This window comes from Leuciscus leuciscus, assembly GCF_965113295.1.
Source record: "Leuciscus leuciscus genome assembly, chromosome: 17".
In the NCBI taxonomy this organism is placed as follows: Eukaryota; Metazoa; Chordata; class Actinopteri; order Cypriniformes; family Leuciscidae; genus Leuciscus; species Leuciscus leuciscus.
The window spans coordinates 4,297,302-4,319,239 of NC_138741.1; the positions used below are offsets into that span (position 1 = coordinate 4,297,302).

The following is a 21,938-nucleotide window of genomic DNA, read 5'->3' on the forward strand; positions in this document are numbered from 1 at the left end:
CTAAAGAGTAAGAAATAAAGCATAATACTCAAAATAACAAGTCTGCATAAAATAAATATCACTACAGCATTAATAATAAGGGAGTTTACATTAAATATCAAGCAGTGTCCTGTAATGCACATAATATATTTATCTAAAAATTTAACTTTTTGTTTCTAAATCATTTGTGTATAGGTATTATTACAAATGCCGTTTGTATGAACTACTGTTAATTTTGAGACTACACAAGACAATAAACAGTACAATATTTGTAATTTGTAATTAATTTTTCTCCCCACAGGATTATTAAAGTGAACAGCAAATGATTCAAAATATATATTTTTTAAACTTACTAAAACCGTAAAAAAATACAAAAAACATTTCCATTAATTAAAATAAAATAAGCATTAACTTAAAAAAAAAAAAAAAAAAAATATATATATATATATATGTAAGGGATAATGTAGAGCGAGGCGGTTATAGCGAATACAACCCCGACAGGCTGATCAGGACCCCGACACGAAGCGGAGTGTGGTTAACTGATTGTAATCTTGCCATTCTCTTTTCTTCTCTCTCTCTCTTTCTTCACTTTTCTTTACTTTCTTGATTTTGTATACAATCTTTGCTTAGTTTAGTTGTATGTGTAGCCTACCCTAATTTCATTTATTAAACCATTATATTGACGCTTTATTGTCTCTGTGTTTGCCACATATCGAAGTCACTTAAACATCTTGATCTAGCGATACCTATGCTATTACCCTGCTAGAACTTTATTTACTTTAGTTGGAAAAGGTTATTCTTTCTTGGCCAGGAAGATAATATATTTCACAGAATTGATTATGCTTTCTGTTCATTGGATGAACTGATTAAATTAATTGTACTATTAATTCTGCTACAGTCAATTCTAAAAATAACTAAAATATTTATGTTTAATTATAATCCGTTAAAATTAATTATAAATATAAATATATATTGTAAACTGTAACTGTCACATTCACCGTCTGTCATCGTCCTGTCTGCACTACAGTTCCCAGAATCCTCCTTGTTTCCACACCTGAACTCACTCCCTTCATTACCCGCCTGTTCGTCATCATCATCTGCATCACCTGTCTTGTGTTCATCTGTCTGTGTATTTTAGTTCCTTCTGTTCACTCATCACTGGTCGGTCAATGTTGAATGTTAGGTTTTCTTTGTTCAGGGGCCTGTTTCAGAAAGGAGGTTCAACCAACTCTGAGTTAAAACTTGAACTCTGAGTTGACTTACCCTGAGATGGGAAACTCTGAGTTTTTGGTTTCAGAACAGCTGAAATTAGTTAGTTCAATCAACTCTGAGTTGACTGACTCTGAGTTAAGCGCGTGCACCACAACTATAAACAGCCATTATCAATGGAGCGCAGATATTATGAGTCACCATGGCAACAGCGCCAGACATAAAGAGGTCTGCATATTTCTCACCAGCAGAACTGGATGTGCTTCTGCAAGTATATGGAGAGTACAAACATTATTTTGTTTATAAGTTATAAGTTTACATTTTAATTACTGTTATACAGTGATGGGTGTAATTAATTACCAAGTAATCTAAATACTGTAATTTAATTAAAGGGATTACTCTTAATTCTTCTGTAATTTAAAGTTAAATCTGATGTAATTGTATTAGACTATAGAACAATTCTGTATAGGCTATTTAACATACAGTACATTTTTAAAAGGTATATTTTTTATGTAACCTTCTCCCTCTACACACTTTGGTCAATTCAAGAATAATTCATGCAATTGTATATTGTTACTTTGAAAGCATTAAAAGTGCTGTTTCTTGTCTCTCCTTGTATTGTTCAAGTGTTTAAGGTTGACATGGGATTTAGTAATTAGTAATAGGTAAACCAATGCTTTCTAAAGATTGTCATTATTACATTAATCTAATTATACTGTTGAAGATGTCATTTGTAGTTAGTAATACAAGTAACTTACCCAACTGTTATAATATCAGAGGTGAAACTGAAGAACAGTGTGTTATTCAACCTAATTTTAATTTTCATGTAGGGGCAATCCTGCAGGTATTAAAAGAACATGGCAGCAGCTGAAAATTAAATATAAAAACATAATTCAGTCAAGTAAGGCTCGAGCATATCATGGGTGTAGGCTATACCTGACTTTACAAACATTTGACATATTAAATAACTAAATAGCATCCAGTGTCTAGCAGTGCAGCAGCATTTTTGGCTGAGGGAATTCCTGGAGGAACTTCAGAGCCAGTCACTCCCGAAGATCCAAGGGCCTCATAAAATGTAGAGGTTTACATATGTGTTATTTTTTATATAGGCTATTTTTGATATTTCCATTTATTTTACTTTGGGTTGGGTTTTTTGTTGGTCCCAACATATTCTGATGGTAATATCTGTCTTTTGGAGCCTCCTGTCCCAACAGAACCCCAGGCAGTTGTAAGTCGCCACTCAATACACCAGAAATTATGACAAATAGTGTTATAAAGTGTACTCGACCAAATGCTCATCTTCACAGGACGATGGGGATAAAGAGTTTCTGCTGCCACAGAGAGTCCTACAGTGTCTACACATCAAACAATCTACACATTCAGATTTTTTCACATTTTTATGTGGAGTAGCCTATAGAATCTAAGTTTAAATCTAAGTATAAACAGGTATTCTTATCTCTCCCCGCGCCCCCAGAGTGTGGAAGAACAGCAGGAGGACGGTCCATCCACTTCTGGTGCACAGATGAACACAGTTCAGTGATTTCCAGTAAATGCCACAGTTTCATTCTGTAGAATTTGTTTAGAACTACATTATGTAACTCTAATCTACTACTGTATTTTCAGTTAAGGAGTTATATAGACTTCATATTATAAAAAATAAATAAATAAAAAAAAAACAGCAGTAAAAATAGCAATATTTTATTTATTAATAAAAGATTAATTTTATTAATAAAAATGTACTGAAAGAATGAATGAGGTGTTTAAACACCACTTCCACTTTAAAAAAGGGGAGGAGACCGAAAGAAACTCTGGGTTTACCGAAGAAAACCCGCTCCCGACCAGGTTAGGTTCACAGAGTAAGTTACCATGGTAACTGACTCTGAGTATAAGTTACCTCTCTTTCAGAAACGGGCTTGACTTACTCTGCTTTCTCAGGTTTAACATACCTCCCATTCTGAAACAGAAAACTCAGAGTTTCCCTCATTTCAGGGTTAACATACTCAGAGTTTTCACTTAACCTCCTTTCTGAAACAGGCCCCTGAGCACACGCTCCCTTTTGTTTGTATTTGTTTAATATTGAGAATTAAAACCTTGGAATTCATAATCTTCGTGTTCGTCTCCTACTTCATCCACCCAAGAAGCCTGACAGATTGACCGACCCAAAACTACAGCAAGATCCAGTTGGATGGATTTAAGGACCACCATGGATCCTATATATACACTCTGCTCCATCTTCCAGAATGGCCGTTCCATAGAGGACTATGTGAGTGAGTTTTTGACTTATTGCCACCTGGCTCCCCTGGACAATGCAAAAGTTAAAGACTGTTTCTGGATGGGTCTGGACCAGGAAGTGAGTTTATATTTACCCGATGTTGACCCCGAATATACTCTGGTCCAGTATATTGATTTTGTTTTGTTATTCTGTGGATCTCTCTTCACTGTGGGCGAAGCAGAGCCCGTCGCCTGCCCGCCAGAGCCAGAGCCCGTCGCCTGCCCGCCAGAGCCAGAGCCCGTCGCCTGCCCGCCAGAGCCAGAGCCCGTCGCCTGCCCGCCAGAGCCAGAGCCCGTTGCCTGCCTGCTAGAGCCAGAGCCTGTTGCCTACCCGCTAGTGTCTGTGAACGTCGAGACAGAGCCTTCATCTCCGCTGGTCCCGTCCAGCATAGTGCCTTCTTCTCCGCTGGTCCCGTCCAGCATAGTGACTTCTTCGCCGCTGGTTCCGCCCAGCTCAGAGCCCTCAGAGCCCTCTTCGCCGCTGGTTCCGCCCAGCTCAGAGCCCTCTTCGCCGCTGGTTCCGCCCAGCTCAGAGCCCTCTTCGCCGCTGGTTCCGCCCAGCTCAGAGCCCTCTTCGCCGCTGGTCCTGCCCAGCTCAGAGCCTTCTTCGCCGCTGGTCCTGCCCAGCTCAGAGCCTTCTTCGCCGCTGGTCCTGTCCAGCTCAGAGCCTTCTTCGCCGCTGGTCCTGTCCAGCTCAGAGCCCTCATCGCTGGATCTGCCCAGCACCGAGCCCTCGTCGCTGGATCTGCCCAGCACCGAGCCCTCGTCGCTGGATCTGCCCAGCACCGAGCCCTCGTCGCTGGATCTGCCCAGCACCGAGCCCTCGTCGCTGGATCTGCCCAGCACCGAGCCCTTGTCGCTGGATCTGCCCAGCACCGAGCCCTCTTCGCTGCCCTGCACCGAGCCCTCTCTGGTACCCGGGACTTTTCCCAAGTATTTTTTGGGGGGGGGCCATAGGGCTCCGTCCTGGCCACTCGAGGGGCCATGGCCACCTGAGGGGTCCTCACCACCATGGCCACCTGAAGGGTCTTCTCCGCCGTGGCCACCTGAAGGGTCCTCACCACCATGGCCACCTGAAGGGTCTTCTCCGCCATGGCCACCTGAAGGGTCTTCTCCGCCGTGGCCACCTGAAGGGTCTTCTCCGCCATGGCCACCTGAAGGGTCTTCTCCGCCGTGGCCACCTGAAGGGTCTTCTCCGCCTTGGCCACCCGAAGGGTCCGGACCGCCATGGCCACCCGAAGGGTCCTCACTGCCGTGGTCGCCTGAGGGGACATCACCGCCCTGGCCACCCGAAGGGTCCTCACTGCCGTGGTCGCCTGAGGGGACATCACCGCCCTGGCCACCCGAAGGGTCCTCACCGCCGTGGCCGCCCGAGGGGTCGTCTCCGTCCTGGCCACGCCCACAGCCTGCTCCACCGTGACCACACCCACAGTCTGCTCCGCCCTGGAGGCTTCCTGCCTTGTCTCCCTTGCCTTGTCTTCCCCGTCAGCCTCCAGGGCGCCCACCCTCCCACCCCTTTGGTCTTTCTACGGCGCGAGGACGCGCCTACCGGGAGGGGGGAGTAATGTCACATTCACCGTCTGTCATCGTCCTGTCTGCACTACAGTTCCCAGAATCCTCCTTGTTTCCACACCTGAACTCACTCCCTTCATTACCCGCCTGTTCGTCATCATCATCTGCATCACCTGTCTTGTGTTCATCTGTCTGTGTATTTTAGTTCCTTCTGTTCACTCATCACTGGTCGGTCAATGTTGAATGTTAGGTTTTCTTTGTTCTGAGCACACGCTCCCTTTTGTTTGTATTTGTTTAATATTGAGAATTAAAACCTTGGAATTCATAATCTTCGTGTTCGTCTCCTACTTCATCCACCCAAGAAGCCTGACAGTAACTCGTTACAATGTACTAAAATAACTAAAACTAAAATTGAAATAAAAATTATTAAACACTAGATAGACATTAAAAAAAGCAAAAATGTATAAAAATGACAAAAACACACAACAAAAGTACTAAAAATGTAAATAAAATGTAAAAGAACTGATCATATATAACCCTGTAAAAGTATATCAATGATACTAAAACAGCACTGCCAGTCAATCTTTCTCTATAAATGCACATACATTAATTAATAAATTGTCAACTACCAATGGAGAGTTTAAGTTTAATGCCAAATATGCATAACATCTACTCAACTTGTTATTCCAAATGTTTATGATTGCTTCTAAAAAGAGAAAAGGTTAAAGTGTAATCTCTTCCGTGAGCACTTGACCTCTTAAAAAAAAATCCTCCCTTGTCTGGCTTGTGCTACTCTAACCTTTGCCTGACCTTGCCTATCTTTTGAGCACTTCTTGTGTTGTTTTTTGCCTCTTCATGATGACTCGCTTGCTGTGTTCCTCATTTGTAAGTCGCTTTGGACAAAGCGACTGCTAAATGACTAAATGTAAATGTAATGTAAATGTAATATGTAAATGTAATAATTTGCTCACTTCAATGTTGTTCCAAACCATACAATTAGGCTTTCACACTTCAAAAAAGATTCTAAAGCACCATAAAGTATAATAAAAGTAGTTTATATGACTTGCTGAACACAAAAGAAGATATATTTGAAGAATGGGTAGCCAAACCGTTGACGTCCCCATTGACTTCCATAGTGTTTTTTTTTTCCTACTATGAAAGTCAATGGGGACCGTCATCTGTTTGGTTAACCATATTCTTCAAAATCGTATTTTTGTGTTCAGCAGAAGAACGAAATTCATACAGGTTTGGAACAACTTGAGGGTGAGTAAATGATGACAGAATTTCATTTTTGGGTGAACTATCCTTTTCAAAGTCTCATTCCCAAATAATTTTAACTGCATAGAAAAGAGCAACCAGTACATGCTAAATTTCTATGGCAGAAATGTTTTGTGTGAATTACATTTTTTTTTTAAAAACTAATCCCATATGGTACTAAGACTGAGTCAGAACTGGAATTACTTTTGATTTCGATTTCAACATCGGCTAATGGCGGCAGGTTTGGTGAGGTAAATGCGTCAAAGCTTGCACAGTCCACTTTGGTGACACGGTTGCCCCTGTACAGCTTTTGATAAAAATACAGGCAAACCTGTGAAGAAAGACACAAAGAGCTTATTTCTGGTCCTTCACTCAATTTAAACTGTTTTATAATTATTTTTATAACAATAATATTATTAAATTATTAAAATAATGTATAATAAAGTATCTTTATTGTGCTTCATTGGCATGGCAGAAACAAAATGTACTGCATACCATATAATCATCTCAAAGGAGACTTAAATCTACATTTCTTCAAATATTATTTCCTGTATTTTATTAAAAAATATATCTTTCATATTTTAAAATAAAATTATTTAAATGCTAAAACTAATTAAAGGGATAGTTCACAAAAAAAAAAAGTATATTCTGTCATCATTTACTTACACTCGAGTTGTTCCAAACCTAAATTGAATTTCTGCTGAACACAAAATAAGTTATTTAGAAGAATATGGTCAACCAAACAGTAGTGGGGCATAATTGACTTCAATAGTATGGAAAAAATAATGGGGCCCATTAACTGTTTAATTACAAACATTCTTCAAAATATCTTATTTTGTGTTCAGCAGAACAAAGAAATTCAATTCAGGTTTGGAACAACTCGAGTGTGAGTAAAAGGGTGAACTAAAAGGGTTCATTTTTGGGTGAACTATCCTTTTTAATAATGAAATTCTGAATGAAAACTATTTTATAACTGCAGTCCTAACATCACAAGTATTGGACAATCTTGCACATACTGAATGTGTAATGGCTACAAACACTCACAGAGAATATAAAACTCACCTCAGGGATGTTAAACTGTCCTGCTAACAACAGCGCCACCAACAGGTTGTCTCTCCCATCAGTCCTCAACTCATAGATGGGCAGCTGCAACATATAAGATGGTTGTGTGAAGCTATTAGTGAAGTTAACATGATGCTTTTTTGATGAGCACTAGTTAAATGTTAATATTGGAGGTAATTTTAAAAGGGGTCCTATTATGCTTTATGACTTTCTTTAGCATGTAATGTTGCTTTTTGAACATGAAAAAGATCTGCGAAGTTATAAAGCACAAAGTCTCTCTATATCAATAAGCACTGACTCAGAACTCCCTGAAACGCCTCACTGTAGTTTTGAGTTTTCTTCCGAGAACAAACATGTCACAATATTCCTCATTTAAATAATTCAATCCCGAGGCACACTCAAAACATGGACATTTCCCAAACACACTCAAAACGGTTGACTGATCACAACACACTCAGATCGGTTGACTGATCACAACACACGGCTCCAGTATAAGTAGTCTGAAATGCTCAATATGTGAAACACAAAGGTGAGTAAATGGTCAGTTTTAAACGTCACATGTTACCTGTGAGCCAGTGACGATGACAGGCTTTCCCAGATTCTTACACATGAAGGATAAGGCAGAAGAAGTGTAAGCCATGGTGTCTGTGCCGTGCAGGACGACAAAACCACTGTATTGCACATAGTATTTCTGTGAAAATGGGGGAAAAACTTTGAAAAATCTCAGTAGTGATTTTGACATACCAACTAAAGAATTGTTGAACTGTTCACTGAATCAAGAAATCCAAAGATTATCTACAATTACAATTTACAAAATTAATTTTTTTTGTAAAAAAACCTAAAAAACAATCCAATAATTTATCACATCAGTTCTTTTCACAAATCATATTAATTCATGCCATCCTCCAAAAATGCAACCAATATGACTTGCAACTCTAAAGCCAAACATAAAGATGGTTAAAAGGGAAGCACCTCAATGTCTTTTGCAATTTTTTCCCAGTCAGCTGGGGTCATATTAGAGGAGTCCAGGAGGGGATTGTACTCTAAAATTGTGTATACAACCCTCAGGTTCTCTTTGGACTGTCTGGGGTGAAAAAAAGAGAGAACATGTTTACAATACAGCAACACTTTAAAGTTTATAAAAAACCCAAACATTAAAACAAGCACTAAAAGTAGGCTAAAGCAAAACTTCTTATTTGAACCAGCAAAGACTATTAGGCACTCATGGGTTAGTTTAGCTAGATCAACTAAAACAAAACAAAAAAAGATAGATTATTTATTGACAGTGAGATTCAGATTGATTTCAGGGGCGTCTTCTCCTCTCCTGTTTTTAAAACGAAAATTATTTGCGGATGAGTGAATGTGATGCAGCTAGACTTCAGACTTCGCTCACCGCTCTGGGGCGACTTTAATTAATAAATAAGTTAAATAAGTAATAAATAAGTTAATAAATAATAAAGTTAATACATACCTTTATTCTTCATACACTTTGATCTTTAAAACTTTTACATTACATAGACCTTTTACATTCACAAACAGCTACCGCGATTGGCTAAACAGAACATCCTCCACAAAATGATATGTATGAATCTTAACCTGTCAGGAAGGTCTCAAAAATACCGCACACAAATTCAAAGCAGTCCACGCACGTGTGACGATTTGCAAATGCAGAATAAACGATCCATAAATAAATGTAACATCATTCATAAATATGTGATGGAAATTAATTCAAGAACTTGATATATACATACTTGTGTAAACATTTTACATTTATTTAGGTAAGATGCATTGTGTGAGCATTTGGGGAAATATGCTTTTACTTGTGCATTTATGAATTGTGTTTTGAATTTACGAATTGGATTTTGTACATGTGATTTGTGCTGGGCTGCGTTTCCAGATAACGATGGATCTTAGCACTTACGAGCATTTTCTACGAGCGACCTAACGAACGTTCACGTTCATTTCACGTTTCACATTCATTTCACGGAACGAGGTCAGGAAGAAGTGGCAGGACTTTGCCAGCCTTGCTAAAAGGAAAAGGGGACAACATTTAATAAAACAGGTGGTGGGCCCAATGAGTCCCCCCTTCTCACAGCAGAGGAAGAAAAGGCCTTGTCACTACTTGGCACAAGTGCGTCAGATGGCATTTGTGATGGTACTGGCATCCATGGAGGAGTAAGAGTAACTCAAGCTGAGCCTGATGCATTAGATTTTTTTAATGCATCCCTATTTTTCCCAGTCTTTGAAGCATATTACATCTTCTAATAATTTTTTTGTTCATTCATTTAATTTATATTACAATTATTAGATTCAATTATTTCAATTTTTTTGTTTTCTATAATTTTTTATTATTTCATTTATACATTCATTTAAACAAAAAACGAGTAATAAAAGTGTACAATAAAGTACAATCAAAACGTTATATTATAATCACATTGCACTCGAATAAAGTTATAGGTGTAATCTGCCGGTTGTCCTGCAGGTGACCTCATAACTGTCTTCTTACGATGCACTAAGGCAGTGGTTCCCAAACCTGTCCTGAAGGCACCCCAACACTGCACGTTTTCTTTGTCTCCCTAATCAAACACACCTGATTCAACTCATCAGCTCATTAACCCATGTGATAATGAGCTGATGAGTTGAATCAGGTGTGTTTGATTAGGGAGACAAAGAAAATGTGCAGTGTTGGGGGTCCTTCAGGACAGGTTTGGGAACCACTGCACTAAGGGATCTACGATAACTCCAGTGCTTAAGTGCTACTTAAGTTACAATGCTTTTGGGAAACAGACCGTAATATTAAGATCAGTCGTAGCCTACTATCGTTTTTACGAACTTCTTAGGCTTACGATGCTTTTGGAAAACGCAGCCCTTTTGTAAATGTATTATTTTTTAGCTTGAAAACCGCAAAAAGAAAGTCTCAAAATCCAAATGAATCAAATAAGATCTACTCAGTAAAAAGGTCAATGAATGCACATCTTGATACACAAAATATGATAAACTAATACAAAAGAAAACATTTTTATTTACAAAAAATGTATATTGTTTGTACAAATTGCTGCACATTCATTTAATTCAGAATTTTGCACAGGCAATTTAAAAAGGCATGGTTGTGGATAGTTATGGATAATTGTGCATGCATTTGTTCATCAATTATTTGAGACTAATTTCATCCCGTATATGTGTGTGAATCTGTGTGGGAACTTACGGCAGTACACACACGTTCTCCGAAGGCTTGTAGCGGCCATACACATGTTTATCTTGTGCGTACTTCTCATCATGCAGAGTAGGGAGTGATCGTAGATATGGAATAAGACATCCAGGTGCTGGAACCAGACCTGCAAACAAAGAAGAAAAGCCTGTAAAAAGCTATGAACAAATGCACCAAAATTAAAACAAGCTCTTTGTCGATGCTCTCTGTACACTGTGAATTCTGTAAAATCTTTTTTTCTGTAAAGTAAAAAATGTTCATGGGATTTTCATAAATTCATATAATAGAATGATATGGACTTCGTATATAATTTGTTTATTTGGTTTCCTTTTGGAGTCTCTAAGGTCCATGAAGTTTGCAGAAAATACAGTTTTGTGAGAATCGCCCTCAATCTGATTGTTTACTTTAATGGATATAGCTAAATGGCGTATGCTTAATGTCACAACAAAACTGTGATTAATCCAATTAAATATTCATGTATAGAAGTATTTGAGTTCTCATCCAGTACAGTGTAATCATGTAAGCTGTGTATTATGTTTCATGTTCTGAAACATTGTGTTGATGTTTTGGGGAAGCCAGCAGTTTTAATGCCATTTATGTTGTTATGAGTGTGATTGTGATAAGAAAGAAGCATTGTTTGTTAGAGCATATCTTTTATTTGTTTGTTACAGACCACACACTCATATATGCTGACACTTCTAAGGACATAAAGCAAAGACGATTCCACTCAGCGCCAGTATTCATGCTCATCTTCGATCTGTGCACAGAGAGCACTGTTTAATACAACCCATTATGATCCGGCTCCCACTCTTCATATGCTTGTATAAATAAATCTGTTAAACTGGATTCCTTCTCCGACTTTGTTATTCTTACCGGCACACCTGGACCAGCTTCACCTTATTAGCAACAGCTAGCACCTTACAGTCCTTAGCCCCTCAACTATACATAGGATGTAGTGTAACGACAAATTATTTTATTTTTTTCCGAAGTGTTATAGTGTTAACTAATAATTGTTGCAAACTGGTACTACCAACACAATATTAGTGCATTCCTGGAACTGGGCGTCGTTACACTACATCCTTATGCATCGCTTTTACGTGCTTTTCCCAAACCAATGAAGTGACGTCGACGTCCGGGTTAGCGGTAGCATGAGCCGTCAGGCAAGTGTTATTTAAATAAACTCCTGATGTACTTACAATTTTGCCAATGCCTCGTTTTATGAGTACAGAACCTATTTGTACTACTGTTTGACTCGAGGTCATGGTGAATAGGACCCTAGGTTGATTTTACTCCGAACCATCCCTTTTAAGCTCTAGGGTGGGACTTACTCTTTTCTTTGAAAAACAAATAAATTGAGTCTTCTCTACAGACAAATGAAAACCTCACTCACATGCCCATTTTTCTACCTTGTTGATAGCTAGTTGCATCTTAGTTCTACTTTTATCAATAAGTCGTCCTTTTATCCACAAAGCTCCATCATCAGCATATAATGCTCTATTGATTCTAATGTCATCTATTGTATTGAAAACATTATTAATCATAATGTTAAACCGTACTGGACTGCATACACTACCCTGAGGTGTTCCATTCGAGTAGTTAACCCCAACTCTTACTTCTATTGTTCTATCCTTTAAAAAGTATCTGATCCAGTTAAACATCTTGCCACCAATACCCATCCTATTCAGCTTAATGAACAGCCCCTCTTTCCATAGCATATCATACGCTTTCTCTATATCAAAGAATGTTGGTAAAACTGATTCTTTATTGACTTGCGCTTTCCTTTTTTCATTTTCTAAATATACAACCATTCCATTGTAGTACGTCCACTATTATTGAAACAAACTTTGTTGTATTATTTTAATTTAATACTGTGAAGCTGCTTTGATGCAATCTGTATTGTGAAAAGCGCTATACAAATAAACTTGACTTGACTATTAGACCCTGGTGTGTCTCAACTCATACAGTTCTGACCGACTGCCTGCTGTGTTTCACACCCATCTAAATTAGTCTACATTCGAACCTCTTAATTTCAACGAAGTTACCAAATTAATATATAGCCTAATATAACAGGTTAATGTAAATCTGAATGTGAAGTTGAAATAGTTGTTTACATCTCAAATTGTACTGTTATTTTAGCTTTGACTTGAAAATAAGCAAATAAACTAACACAGACTATCCCAAAGTATATTTAAACATAAAAACACATTTGTGCATAATCAAGTGGCATTTTTTGTAAGATTTATTTATATCTGAAAATAAATAAATAAATAAATAAATAAATAAATAAATAAATAAATAAATAAATATCTATCATATATTTTAGTTATACTATTTAAAAAAATAATCTTGGTACAGGTTAGTTAAGTCATGGCATACATGCTCAAAAAACTGGAATTAGATCTAGAGATGCAGAGCATCATTTATTTACAGATCACATATAATGACGTTAATACATTATAGGTTCATCCTAAAGATAGACTACTTTCCATAGACCCATGCATTAATATTTACACTGACCATTTAAACTGCCCCCTCTTAAAGGGATAGTTCACCCAAAAATGAAAATTCTTTCAACATTTACTCACCCTCAAGTTGTTTCAAACCTGTATGAATTTCTTTTTTCTGCTGAACACAAAAATTTCTGAAACCAAACAGTTGATGGACCCCATTGACTTCCATAGTATTTTTTTTTTCCTACTATGGAAGTCATTGGGGTCCATCAACTGTTTGGTTACCGACATTTTTCAAAATATCTTCTTTTGTGTTCAGCAGAAAAAAGAAATTCATACAGGTTTGAAACAACTTGAGGGTGAGTAAATGATGACAGAATTTTCATTTTTGGGTGAACTATCCCTTTAATCAGCAAACAAATAATCCCATAAACGTGTCAAACAACATAATACTGCGTAGTGCACAATATTGTATCATATGTGAACCCTCATGCATGCAGGCAGGTGTGTGTGAGCGCTGGTGATGGTGTTTACCTCCTTTGTCGATCATTCCAATGGTTCCGCCGGTGTATATGACCAGGACACTCACCTCCAGGACATCCATCCCTACCTTGGAGCACTGACTGAGAGATTTCTGCACCTGAAACACATCAGGCCTTCGAGAAAGAGCTCGACCCAGAGAAGACATGCTTGTTGAAGTTGGAGCCGGGCTTGTGTGTTTCCACTTTGCCATATCGGACTTTATATGGTGGTGGCAAACCCTTCCCTCTGAAAGTCTCTAGGACCGCCCACAAAAATCTAAATTTGCCAAATGTGCAAATAAAGTACAAACAAGTGTGTGTGTGTGTGTGTGTGTGTGTGTGTGTGTGTGTGTGTGTGTATATATATATATATATGGGTGACCAGACATCCACATTTTTTGTCATTAATAATCATCAATCAAGTTATCATTAAATATAAAAAAGACAAAGTTATTGGGTTCAAGGTACTAACCACTCATGTTAAAGCAATACTATTTGTATGTGCTATATAACAAAGGCCTGAACCACATGTGTGATCTTTTTAGTTCAAAATGTTCATACAGACTGAAACCTTAACATGCATGAATGCAATATAGGGCATATATAAAAATATTACACATGGTAACTTTTTTTCTTTTTTGAACCTTGCTAAACTAATACAAATAATAATTATGACCTATGATAAATTATAAAAAATGTATGCATTCTTTCTATTATGTCTATCGATGGATGGATAGATGGATACGATACATAGATAGATACTGTATCTATCTATCCATCCATCATCCTATCTAAAAGACAAAAGCATACAAAATATTTTGTCAACGTTTTTTAACAAAAAAAAAAAAATCCTAGATAATAAAAAAGGAGATTTCAATGATATTTTGACCACTGAACAACACTGACAAGTTTCTGATAATTCACATTTTAATGTTAATTTTAATTGATAATGTAATATAGGCTGCAGGCTTAAGAATGTTTGTAAATGGACGAACTTGCATAAATCCGTAGAATAGCGGTCTGGGTTCCCACATTACCACAAGCAAAGTGAAGCATTCACGTTACTGAAAAGAAAGTGAGGCTTCGTTTTTAGTAGATCACGCACTTGGGGACAAAGCAACTCAGTGCCTGGAGTCGGCTAATGTATAAAAAAAGTCACAAAGCATATAGGCTGTAGCCGCTACACAAGCACAATAGAAGTGCAGTTACGTGAATCAGATTTTTTTAAAGCCCTATTTGGACGGGATTCGTTTTACAAGGGTAGATGAAGTAATGTAATTTTATCACAGGACGTCTGTAATATGAATGGCCAATTCGCACGGGCTAAGACATCTCTGTAAAACTAGCAGAAGTAGGAGGAGTACCTCGAATTATGCACCACCGTCCCCTCCCTGTCTTCATGTGCATATTACATTGCTTCCTGATATCATGTGCGCAAACACATGCTTGGTTCGATCGAACGATTTATTCATTAAATTCAGATTGGATTCTGTTGGTAATAATCAGGTAACACTTTATGGTAAGGGTACATGAATTATCATGAATTCATGTATAAATTCATGCATGAAATATGCATTCATTCATGCATTAATATCTCATGAATCATCAGGAACTAACACGAGTTCAACGTTTTTCATTAATGACTTCATGGATGAACAACACCTTAATTAAAACATTAACTAAGATGAGTACATCATCATGAATTATGATTTATTACGCATGATCATGATGTTTTCTTTGTTCACAAAAAAAAATTGGTCTTTACCACCCATTGTGGATAAAGCTATGGTTATGGTACATGAATCATCATGAATTCTTGCATAAAAAAAAGCATTAATTCATGCATGCAAGACTACTCTTCGAATTATTAAAGGAATGTACAAAAATACACATTACCTTATGCATGCAAACAGGCTAGAACAGTAAATAAATTAATGTGAGAACTGTTTTCCTGGGTCATTCCACGAAATCAGTGCCTTTTCAACTTTGAAAATTTTTACAGTATTTCTGAATTGCTAAAACACATTTTTTGAATGTTTCTCTCACTTTCTCAAAACCTTAAACACAAATCACCAAACTTAAGCTACACTGTCAAAACCTTTGACTTGTCTTGCTATATCAAACAATTGATTCAGAACTATGTTATCTTTACCCAAAACCAAACACTGTTTTCAGATAACACACACATCCAGCTAATGCATAAACACTACACAGCAGTCATTACACACTACAGAGATAAATGCAAAACACTGCACTCAGGGCAGAGCAGGGGAAAAATTTGATTTATTATGAAGTATTTGCACAATCCTGCACACATATACAGTAAATGTAGTCACAAACAAAAAATGCAGCAGATCGATAGCAAGCAATGTCTTGGAATCATTCTGCCTCAGCATCATGCCTCTGGGCATGGTCAGGCCACAGGACCTCATCAACGTCACAGGCAATCCTGTCCCTTGCTAAACAACGGGGAAAGAATCCTTTAGCGTGCCGAATCCAACCTTGAATCGCTTCCACTCCAATGTCGTCACATGCTGCATCCATTGACTGAATGAGATTTTCCTGTGCATAAGGATTTCTGTCATAGACCTTCCACCTCCATGCAGAAAAAAATTCTTCAATGGGATTAAGGAAGGGCGAGTATGGTGGGAGGCACACATTTATAAAACGTGGGTTATTTTCAAACCACTCACGGATTCTAGGACCACGGTGAAAGTTCACATTGTCCCAGATTACCACATACATGGGATGCTCTGCCTGCTCATCACCTCTCTCTTCACGTCTCAGTAGTGCTTCCTGTAGAGCATACAGAAACGTTATAAGATGGGCAGTGTTGTAAGGCCCTAAAGTCACATGGCGGTGAATAACCCCGTAGCTGCTGATGGCAGCACATATGGTCACGTTGCCACCACGCTGCCCTGGCAACTCTACAATGGCACGTTGACCAATAATGTTGCGGCCTCTCCTTCTCCTCTTGGTGAGATTGAAGCCAGCTTCATCCAAGAAGATGCACTCATGAGGCCTCTCCATGGAATCCAGTTGAAACATTCTCTATAGAAATGAACAAATTAATTTTTGAAGTAACGTAAATGACATAGCATTCCAGGCTTCATGCCTCTGTATACATGTGCTGCATTACATTCAACACAGTAAAGATGTACAGTAACTCAATAGTGCTGTCTAATCTCTGGACATGATTACTTACTTGTACATATTGATATCGTAGCTCTTTTACCCTCTCCGAATTTCTCTCAAATGGTACTCTGTAGGCTTGTTTGAGACTTATCAGGTTGCGTTTCAGGACACGGTCAATTGTGGAGAGACTCACACTGTTGATTCCTTCAAAGTTCACGTTGTCTTCCTCAACTCGCTGTTGTATTTCACGCAGACGAATGAGATTATTTTGAAGGACCATATTGACAATAATGGTCTCCTGCTGTTGTGAGAACATACCCCTCCTTCCACCGGCATGTGGCAGTCTTTCAATTCTAGCAAATAAAGCCTCTTGTTAGAATTGTACAGACAGGCCTAATGCATTGAAATGTCACCAAATATGTACAATACATAAAATACTATTATTTTTAATACTACTATTAGTTTTACTGTAATACTGCAAGAAAAGGGCCAATTTTTAGAGATATGTTACAGTAATTTACTGAAACGTTCCACAACTGTACATACTGTACTGTAAGTTTGAGGGACCACAAATGATAGTACACTTACCTGTTCTCTTCTCTGAATGTCCTGACAATGGAGGCCACAGAGAACCTGCTTATATTTGGTTGAACACGTAGTCCTGCTTCCCTCATACTCATTCCATGAACCAGAACATGGTGAATGATTGTTGCTCTAATTTCATTGGAAATGATGGCTCTTGTTCTTCCTCTTCCTCTTCCTCTTCCTCTTCCTCCTCCTCCTCTTCCTCCTCCCCCTCCTCCTCTGTCTCCTCCTCTCCCTCCTCCTCTGTCTCCACCTCTGTCTCCTCCTCCTCCTCCGTCTCTTCCTCTGTTTCCTCTGTCTCTTCCTCCTCCGTCTCCTCCTCCTCCTCTGTCTCTTCCTCTGTTTCCTCTGTCTCTTCCTCCTCCGTCTCCTCCTCCTCCTCTGTCTCTTCCTCTGTTTCCTCTGTCTCTTCCTCCTCCGTCTCCTCCTCCTCCTCTGTCTCTTCCTCTGTTTCCTCTGTCTCTTCCTCCTCCGTCTCCTCCTCCTCCTCCGTCTCCTCCTCCTCCTCTGTCTCTTCCTCTGTTTCCTCTGTCTCCTCCTCCTCCTCTGTCTCTTCCTCCTCTGTCTCCTCTTTCTCTTCCTCCTCCGTCTCCTCCTCCTCCTCTGTCTCTTCCTCCTCTGTCTCCTCTGTCTCTTCCTCCTCCGTCTCCTCCTCCTCTTCCTCCTCTGTTTCTTCTTCCTCGTCCTCGTCCACTTCCACTTCCTCCTTCTCCCCTGCCCTCCATTGTGAAAATCACACATGCCATTTGGATTTGACATGGCTTTATATCTTGATTATTGATTAGATGCAACAAATTACTGATTTGAAACAGGTGTGTTAAATTTTGAGTGCTTGTGTGTTACCGATGACAACAGTGTGTTGCTTGTGTTTCACTTTTGGGGTTGTGTTGTGCCATTCTGAGTTGAAGTGCACCACAATGCTACATGTGCCTTGTGAATGACAATGTGTTTACAGTTTTGCACAAAGACTGATTCCGATTTGCTAGTTGTGTCTAACCACATGAGAAGTGTTTAAAGTTCTGCAAACTGTGTGACTCAATCAATAAAGTCGTTTGCACACTTGCAACTTTGGTTATGCAAATGGATTTTAGTGTTTTAGCAATTCAGAAATACTGTAATATAAAATAAGTTTAAACAATTAAAAAAAAATATCCATTAAATGAAGACAGCATAAAATAACAAGAAATCATATTGTGCCATCTCAGGCTATGTAATTTTTTATTTTATGACTATTTATCTACCTCATGTTTTGATATTTTTGTCATGCCTGTTACAGACACATGCGTTACTATATACTATAGTTTTAATTAGAAATATGTTATAGTTTCCACATATATGAGCAGTATTTTAGTCCCTCTTTTCACTGGAATTGTTTAAAAAATTTGATTTTTTTTCTCAATATTATATTTGTCATTCAGATGACCAAGAACATACAAATTTTGGAGGGTGATCACATGTCAATTAAGAAAAATATATATTTTTACAAGAGAGATATTAAAAGAAGGGCTTTGTCAAAAATACAATATAGATAGGGTTACAATGGAAAAACTTGGAAGGCCATTTCAAATATAATTTTTATATTTTTTATGAAATTAATGACAGTAACAGGATTGACATCATAGTAACAGGACTGACCAGAGTAACAGGGATGACAGGACACACATTCTTCAGCATACACTGCACATATTTGTTTACATAATTTTGTAAAATTTTACCTTTTTAAATTGTATTACTTGACATAGTTGTATTAGTGAAGCACATTACATTTCTAAGAGATCTAAAGATTTAAGGGTATTGTAATTAGAGTAATTAGACCCATGCGTCCATCTGTTTGTCTGTGTGAGTATGTCCCCTCACAGAACTTAAAATATACTGATCTGGTTCAATTATTAGGCAAGGAAGATAATCAGATCTTGGTCTTTCTATGATGATCTGAAAACAGATGCTAACATTTGGTTTCACTTTCTTGAACATTACAAGATTGGGGCGAGGGTCTGCAGTCACCTACTGCTATTGTTTGTAATCGCACAAAAAAGTCATTTTTATTGTTAGAATTGTGATTTCATAATATTTAGATATGAATCCAACTGGAAACAACTTGTGAAAAGATATCTTTCAGTTAGTCAAATAGCAAATAGCATATAATGGGGCTATATAGCCATCTAGTGGCTAAAATTATAATTTTTTACTTTTAAAACTACATTTTCCAAAATATGGGCAAAAATGTTACACAAAACCATGTCAAATTATCCATGTTATCCCTATGAATGAAATTTAGAAATTTGTAAAGTGAATTTTACATTAAAAAAACTATATGAACTGTTTTGTATAAAAACCTATAAAAAAAAAAACATTTTTAATTTATTTATATAAATTTAAAATATATCATAAATCCTCCCAAAACTGCACAAATGTGGAGTAAAAACATTAATAAACAGAGTAAATTTACATTTGTTAAAAAAAAAATATATATATTATTCTGCTACAAAATTACATGTTATTGTCTGGGGTCTCTGGACCCCGAAGACCACGAAAGTCACTTTTTTTCACGCTAACATAATTTTTTTTTTTATTATTGTACATCTAGAAAGGGTTGAGAGCTGTACAAAGTTTCATGCCATTTAGGCAAAGAGAATTTTTTTTATTTTATTCAGCAAAAGTCATTTGCGGGTCAAAAAGACCCCGAAGACCATCAGAGGGTTAATACTTTAATTGCCAGATGCACCAGCAATACCAACTCTGAATGATATAGGCATTAGCTCAATAAAACACCCAGGATGACCTTTAAAAATGATTTTTAAAGATCACTGTTCTTTAAAAACAGTGTGGCTAAGGTGACACCTAATCTATGTCATCCCTGTTACCCCACATGTCAAAACCTGTTACTATACAAAAGTAACAGGCCTGACAGTAACAGGTTTGACAAATTCAAGCTAATTTGCTAATTGCTAGCTATTAGGGCAAGGCCACAAAAGCACATGTTGTACACTTTGAAAGGATATTACTTGTAGATATTGATTACATTAAGTTAAATAAATATTGTTTAAATTTATACTTTAAAAATCAGTAACAGTTTTGACATTGCATGATGTCCCCACCTCAGTTATACCTAATAAATCATCAAAATAGAGCATTATAGAAGAGAGAGAGAAACTTACTTGTGTTTTAACTGTTGGAATAATGATTTAGAGATGATGTAACTCCCTTGAAGTGATGTCACAGGAATGTACCATTATTTTACAAGGGGTTTTTGGTGAGGGTAACAGGCATGACATGAAATCAGGGGACACCGATAAAATGGTTTATATTTTATTAAAAATAATGTATATTTATGCCAAAACACTGCTTAACAGTGACACTATACTTAGAACAATATGAAAATGTGATTTTTGTATAATTTTGCCTTCAATTTGCGATTTAAAAGTCCTGCTGAAAAAGAACAATCACAGGGAGGGACAGGCCAAAAACCTTACCCTTATCAGCATAAATGCAATTTAAATTATTTAAAATAATATATAAATGACTTTAATTTAATGTAATATTGAGGAAATAATACATAGTACTATTATGTTTTTAAATCACAAATTTATTTGTTGTTATAGTAATTCTACGTCTGATTATTTCTCAGGGACACAAAAGGCACCGATTTCGTGGAATGACCCTCCTGAAATAGCCTGCAGGTAAGTGGACAGACCCCAAAATTGGCCAATCACAGCACATAACATACAAATTCTGTTGGCATTCAAATACAGTAGTCATCATTAACTAAGCATTATTTATCAATGACTTCATCATGTGTGTGGCCCCTCAACTAAAGTGGTGACTTGGTGCTTTGAAACATATGGAGTGAAAACAGTTTCAAAACCTTCCACAAATGCACGCGAGAGATCCACATGTGCGCGCAGCAATCCAAAAAATGCACGCGAGAGATCCACACACGCAAATCAATCCACAAATGTGCGAGAGATCCACACATGCAAATCAATCCACAAATGCATGCGAGAGATCCACACAAATCAATCCACAAATGCACATGACAGATCCACACACACACACACACACACACACACACACACACACACACACACACACACACACAGCAATCCACAAATGCACACAGAGATCCACACAAATCAATCCACAAATGCACGCGAGATTCTCTCTCACACACACACAGCGATCCACGAATGCACGAGAGAGATCCACACACTCAAATCAATCCACATTCACGTGAGAGATCCACATGTGCGCGCAGCAAGATGCACGCGAGAGATCCACACACGCAAAGCAATCCACAAATGCACGCGAGAGATCCACACACGCAAATCAATCCACAAATGCACGCAAGAGATCCACACACACGCAAAGCAATCCACAAATACACGCGAGAGATCCACACAAATCAATCCACAAATGCACGCGAGAGATTCTCTCTCTCTCACACACACACACACACACACAGCGATCCACGAATGCACGCGAGAGATCCACACACGCAAAGCAATCCACACACACGGAAATCATGCATTTATTGTCCTTACTCCCCCTGCTTTGCTCACAACACAATCCACAACTTTGCTTTATGTAATTTCAGAGTCTTTTGCGTTGGTGTTCTGCCTTAAGAATGCCCCTGAATATGCGCTTTTGTATCTGTGGAATCTTTTGAGACTGTCGTTCCGCGGCCCTGATTCACAAATGCACACAAGCCTATCTGTCCCATAGACTGTGATCTGTCCCCATTACCTGCAA

At 38.0% G+C, this 21,938-nt stretch overlaps 1 protein-coding gene and 1 long non-coding RNA gene across 3 annotated transcripts in view; one reads left to right on the top strand and one right to left on the bottom strand.

The window, feature by feature from the left end:
- LOC309479619 (60 kDa lysophospholipase-like) overlaps positions 1–21,938 on the bottom strand; it is a 106,569-nt gene that overhangs the window by 21,490 nt on the left and 63,141 nt on the right. For both annotated transcript variants that reach the window (XM_082143784.1, XM_082143785.1), the window contains exons 2-6: positions 10,496–10,625; positions 8,263–8,374; positions 7,856–7,981; positions 7,291–7,374; positions 6,433–6,559 (exon numbers count right to left, since the gene is read on the bottom strand). In XM_082143784.1, the coding sequence (XP_081999910.1) occupies positions 6,433–6,559; positions 7,291–7,374; positions 7,856–7,981; positions 8,263–8,374; positions 10,496–10,625 (579 nt within the window). The remainder of the gene's footprint in view (positions 1–6,432; positions 6,560–7,290; positions 7,375–7,855; positions 7,982–8,262; positions 8,375–10,495; positions 10,626–21,938) is intronic.
- On the top strand, positions 7–5,450 carry LOC309479722. The gene is made up of 2 exons (XR_014199405.1): positions 7–953; positions 5,337–5,450. It is a non-coding gene; the product is annotated as an uncharacterized lncRNA (long non-coding RNA).